General features: G+C 45.1%; 1 protein-coding gene across 1 annotated transcript in view; it reads right to left on the bottom strand.

Annotated features, from left to right (window-relative positions):
* Window positions 1-350: 350 nt before the first annotated feature.
* Window positions 351-6,000, bottom strand: part of LOC126355561 (transcription factor SOX-9-like) — a 265,668-nt gene continuing 260,018 nt past the window's right edge. Inside the window, exon 5 of the mRNA XM_050005922.1 lies at window positions 351-4,886. Within this exon, the coding sequence (XP_049861879.1) occupies window positions 4,348-4,886 (539 nt within the window). The 3' untranslated portion in view covers window positions 351-4,347. The remainder of the gene's footprint in view (window positions 4,887-6,000) is intronic.

Below are 6,000 nucleotides of genomic sequence, written 5' to 3'. Positions count from 1 at the left end.
ATTGTCTGTAGGCCCTTGACATTTTGTAAAGTCTGTGAAATGATCATGCCGTACCGATAAACATTCTATTCAGGGGTTTTTTGAGATTTAATTTTATGTATTCTCGCTTTCTGTTTTATTTTCTCTTCTAAACCTTAGTCATCTTCGCATCACCTTACATTCCACCACCTGAATGTGTTGTTACAAATAGATACAATCTCTCTCTCTCTCTCTCTCTCTCTCTCTCTCTCTCTCTCTCTCTCTCTCTCACACACACACACACACACACAGAATAATATATTATAGGAAGCAAACAGACAGAACAGGAAAAGCAGAAAAGAAATATATATTAAAAAAAGCCATATAACAAGTTAATCTCAGATTCTATCTGTATTTCAATATATTACACATTTTAAATGGTGTTTCAATAGACACAAATACAACAAGGACTTGCTTTTATCAACAATCATTGGTATAGGCTCTAACATTTAACTCATTCATGTTTCGTCTACAGTACAGCACAAAAACAATATTGTGTCTCAACCGACAGTTTACAACGTAAGTACATATATTTTAAGTTTCCATTAAAATAGCACAACAAGTAAACGATATGAACCTATGACGTAACATGCAACATACTACCTAATCAGTCCTCAGTTCGTTTTTTTTTTCAAAAGATAGCACACATGGGTAAACTATAAAGTATCGTAAAATAATATTCTTCAAAATATACTTAATGAAACAATGTACAAAGTTTAATACTTCCGGGAATGAAAATAAAATGGACATTAAATGATTTTTCTTACATTTTTACTTCTTGAATGTCTTTCTACAGCTGCAAATGTCAGCTGCGCAACAAGTTCAGAAACACACGGTAATAACACAAAGGCAGCATGTATTCTTGGACATAGTAGGAACTTCTGCGTTTCAAGCCAGGAGGAGTAATGGGTCTGAAAAGTTCTTTCTGTGCGACGATGTATTCTGAAATCTGCGCAGTGACTGTATCGAAATGAGTCGTCATAATTCGATATTTCTGACATGTCTGTACAATGCTACTGAATAACGAAATCGAGACTGAGTGTATCCATAATACCTATTTACTTCCTTCAAAATAACAATTCAGTTTTTGTATTAACAAAAGATTCCCGTTTTGTTGCGTGTATTGTAAAGCTCCATTGCTGGTCTGTGCTAAACGCTCATCCACGGGTGTAAATACGTATTACCTAAGTCGTTACTTCACCATTGATTTTGAGTACGTTTCTTATTTCTATTTCTTTCGTATCCACGAAATTAGACTGCACCCGACTGGCGTATTCTTCTCCTCCTTCAGCTTATTTTGGTCGTCCGAGGTGACTGGGCTCGGCTGCACGGCCGAGAAATTGACGCCGGCCAGTGGCCATTGGAAGTGCAGCGGCGCAGGACACAGTATATTTGTGCCGGCTGACCATATATACCGTATCGTCATGTTTACGGCGCGAGCAAAAAAGCCCGGCCCCGTAATGAAATTAAGTGTTTTCTTTCTCCGGCGACGGCGGCGCGGCCGCTGCACGCCGCTCTCGTGTTTCCTTTTGGGCGGCGGAGTGTTGAATGCTGACGTCATAGGCATGGCGACCTGACACGAGCCAGAGGGTACAGTCGCTGCTCATGCTGCGGCACCCATAGGCCGCCCACCCTAACAAACATAGCCGCATTTTTGTCTTTCTGAACGCGTAACGCCATTTGTGCTGTAAGCCAGCTTAGGAGATGGCGAGAGAAGTGTTGCGGGCCTCTCTAGCCAAGCGTGCGCCGTACTGTTGCGCAGGTGGTTTTAAAAATGGAATTGCTCCTCTCAGAAATGGAAGTTCTCTCTTTAGTTACCACGACTATAGATTTTCCGTCCCAAGGCTAAGTGAATGCGCTGAGAGAAGTACAATTGTCCTGTAAAAATACAGGACAATGAGTGACAGCGCAAGACCCACACAGCGCCGTATAGCTGTATGAAGGATGCATCACGTAGTACCCAAATGCTCCCTTTCTTTGAATTGTGCACACAAATTGTTATGTGTACAGTGAAACGCCGCTAGGTGTCTCCTCAAATATCCCTTTTCAAATCAGTACAATAAGTGGCGGTGAGCTGAGTGATTCGTTTAGTTGTTTGTGGGCCTATTTCCAACGTAGTCGAACCGCCAGTTTCTAATTATGCGATGGATGACTTGAAAGAGCAGCTTGTCTCCACAAAAGTTTGTTTTAAATTTCGTGAAACCGCTGCAAATATCCACCAGATATTGAATTAAGCACTTGGAGACTCGTTTCAGATTAGGCACAATGTTATGACTAGTATCAAATTTTCGAAAAAGAGCCCACATTACCGATCATAAACGACCTCTTCGGTCGGCTGTCAACCAGGATTACACCACTAAATTTGAAAAGTGAGGGATGTGATTCTGCAAGATCATGAAAGACCGCCCAAGATGTCTTCAACACCTTGGGGACACCTTATGGTACCGGCGAACGTATTCTGCCAGGCGAATTAAGCACGAGAAGAACTGCGGCGAAGTTTGTGCCCGTCTGTTTCAAGATGACAGGAAGTAACATCGCACGGAACTTGGCAGGGAACTTAAGCGACTGCTTGAAACTGATCCAGAGATCCTGTCAAGGTTGACACTGGAGACAGAGATTAGGTCTATGGCCATGCTCTGGAACTCAGCAGCGATCACCGCAGAGAAAGATTATTTTTCACCTCGACCTTCTACATAAAACAGTTGATCCGGCTTTGTAATGTAGTCCTTCAAGAATTCTTTCGCGTTTTGGGTGAAAACATGAGTAACAAAAGAGCACAAAAAGAGTGTACAACGACTAGGTTGTCTAATACGACAATGCCCGAGCGCATACAACCGACGTTATCCAGGGATTTTTGACTAAAAACAAGATGACAGTTTGTTCCACATCCACTGAACTCACAAGATTTGCTGCAAAGGTGATGGTGCAGAACAATATCTAGATAAGACGTAATAATTTTAAGCAATTTATGTCTGGAACTTTTGGATATTACATTGTTTCTGTGTTATAATACATAGTACGAAATTCGGCATTACCCGCAACTGCAGTAGTAGGAGCATAAAAGCAGAAAAAATTAGAGGAACTTCAATGAACAAAGAGTACTGCGCATATATTCTCTTTTAGGCCTAACGTCTCCGAGTGCTGCACATCAGTGTAGCGTATAACAAGAAACTTGAATTACTTAAAACGAATTCTTAGTCCTCGCTATAAGGAGACGCTGTTTATGGATATGATACCATTTTAGAGCGTTTTAACGAGCGCTGATGTATCAATTTTCGTGTGTGGTGTCAACTATGACAATTGCACAGTTGCCAATATTTGGCCGAAACTAGCAGTGGTTGACAGCAGACCACAGTCTAGTCTAAAATGAGATCAGTTACAAAATATGCGAGAGGTGATTATATCTTGCTTCTGGATCGAACCAAAAGGAAAAACTGCACCGAAAACAGAGAGCACGGATGCATCCGACTCACAGACAAGATAAGAAGTAAATGGTGTGGAACGTGTAATGACATTGTTTTTAATAAAGTAACGCACAGCAACTGTACAAACCACGATTTTTTTTAAAAAAAAAAATATGAGCTTTAAATCATCGCCTTCTTAAAAGAACGAGGAGTTTAATAAGTTTACTGCTGGAGAATATCAATCGAGAAATTATTTCTTGCCACAGCGTTCGTCGATGAATACACACAAAAATACTTCATCTGAAAATAATACAGAGCAAAAGAAGAAATTATCGTATTATTACGCTGGCTGTCCTGTCGGCGACTAATATCTCTCCCAACGCAAGATGTGACAGGTACAGTCTCTCATGTCACCTAGGCGTGATTTATTAATGTGCTGATTAAAGGTGTTCAAACGAGTTGTTGAGGCCGTTTTTCTGTACATTTCGACAACCCACATAAGTGCGCATAATGACAAAACTCGCAGCACTCGAAGGACACGACTCAGTCACTGACCGCATTATGTGGATAAAAATCGAATCAACAATTCGGCTGAACATCGGAAAGCAAATGTCAATAACTTTCCATAGTGTCCTTAGTGAGAACTGAAAGCATTTCCACGGGGACTCATGGAACTCAGGGGTCCTGGACATTGAGCACGGTGCTCAAGCTTCTATTCAGTTAGAAAGACCAGCGAAGGAAACCTATGAGACACTTCAGTGTTTCTGTTCACTGGCATCACTTCGTCACCAGCGTGACAAACTGTCCATTTGGCTCCACTACAGTTGGAGACTGACACTGGTAGTTTTTGAACTCGGGGAGAATGTTTGGTGCAGGGCCAGCTGCCTTGCTGTCAGGAGAATGGAAGGGCCGATGCGAGAGGGCGTCACAGGTTGGCGCCGCAGTCCGGGTAGCCGGCCCACAGGTGGGCGGGCGACGCGTCGGCGTCGAGCGGTGCGTGGTAGGCGGCGCGCTGCGGCAGGTACTGGCAGTTGGGCAGCGCGTACTGCGCGCCGTAGCCGCCGTGCTGCGGCTGCGGCTGCGCCTGCGGCTGCGGCGGCGGCGCCAGCAGCTGCTGGCCGTACGCGTCCAGCTTGCCCGGCTGCAGCTCGTGGTACGACACGTCGGCCGCGCCCGCCGCCGCCGCCTCCAGCAGATACTTGACGTTGTTGTTGCTCTCGCCGGCGGCCGGCTGCTGCGGCGGCGCGGCCACCCACTGCTGCTGCTGTTGCTGCTGCTGCTGCGGGGGCGGCGGCGGCGGCGGCGCGTAGTAGTACTGCTTGAGGTACTGGTCGAACTCGGCGGGCTCGAGGCCGCCGCCGTCGATGATGTCCAGCAGGCCGTAGCGAGGCAGCTCCGCCAGGTAGGCGGCGCCTGAGCGCGCGTACGCCGGCGCCACCAGCTGCGACGGCTCCGCGCACAGACCTGCATCCGAGCGTACATTACGTCACACACTGTATTTACATGTACAGTCATCAAAAATACAGTGGTGGCTCTTAAAATATGCAATCCGCTGTAGACAGCAAAGCAAACTAGGTTTAAGTAGTTCTAAGCTCTGGGGTCTGATGACCTCAGCAGTTAAGTCCCATAGTGCTCAGAGCCATTTGAACCATTTGAATGACGGCAGCTGAAAACTGTTTACAGATACCGGTTCCTTTGTATGTAGGGAATTGTTATTACAAGGTTTCTTTAGTTTCTGTAATTACGTAAGTGCTTTAATTTGGGGGTTGAATCTTCAGATACTTCAAATAAAACTGATATACAAATTATGGGTGGAGCAAGGGTTTGTTCATCGTCAGTAGGTCCCGAGTCTATCACCTGATTTCATATTCTTTAATTGCTTCTCGACTCATGCTTGTGCAGACGCCCACGTGCTCATCACTGCACGTGACTTCCTTGGGAGGGTTCGTAACAAAATGTGTTACAGCCTCTGGTTCGCGTAGCCGCATTTGGACAGGATGCGTTGTGTTTCTGGTGAGCAGAGGCCGGTAGCTGTCCCATGACATCGAAGTCTCCATGATACTGTCTTTCAACAAGATAATCAAAGGCCGCATGCTGCCCGCGCTGCCCTGAGATTCCTCCGCACAGACGGTGTTTCCCTGGAGAAGGATCCACGGAATCACTCATCCGTTGGGAACATTGGGACATGGGCGGCCAAGGAGCTGTCTCAGTCCTTATACATAGAGATGAAGCAGCATGGAATTATGACAGTGTATCTGTCAACCCATGCTCAGTTAGACCAGAGATCCAGCAGGGATAGAGGTGGCAGACTTAAATTCACACACTGTATATTACTATGCTGTATACGCACAACACCTAAAATTTCGTTATTTGTTTCCTTCTTGGATTGAAGTTTTAATGGCCAGCTGCTTATCTTTCGGTGGAAATTGTGAAGACCCCTCATACGTGCTCGTAAATTATCAATACGCTAGAAATCTGCAGTCTCATTTCTTCCTGCACTGTAGCAATAGATGCAGAACTGACAGCTAGTATTAGAAAAATCAACTCGAGCCAAACAATGCCAATGCCCATACCTGCA

Source organism: Schistocerca gregaria, chromosome 3, assembly GCF_023897955.1.
Source record: "Schistocerca gregaria isolate iqSchGreg1 chromosome 3, iqSchGreg1.2, whole genome shotgun sequence".
NCBI classification, from domain to species: domain Eukaryota; kingdom Metazoa; phylum Arthropoda; class Insecta; order Orthoptera; family Acrididae; genus Schistocerca; species Schistocerca gregaria.
The sequence above is the reverse complement of the archived record's forward strand: the minus strand, read 5'-3'. Positions and strand labels throughout refer to the sequence as shown.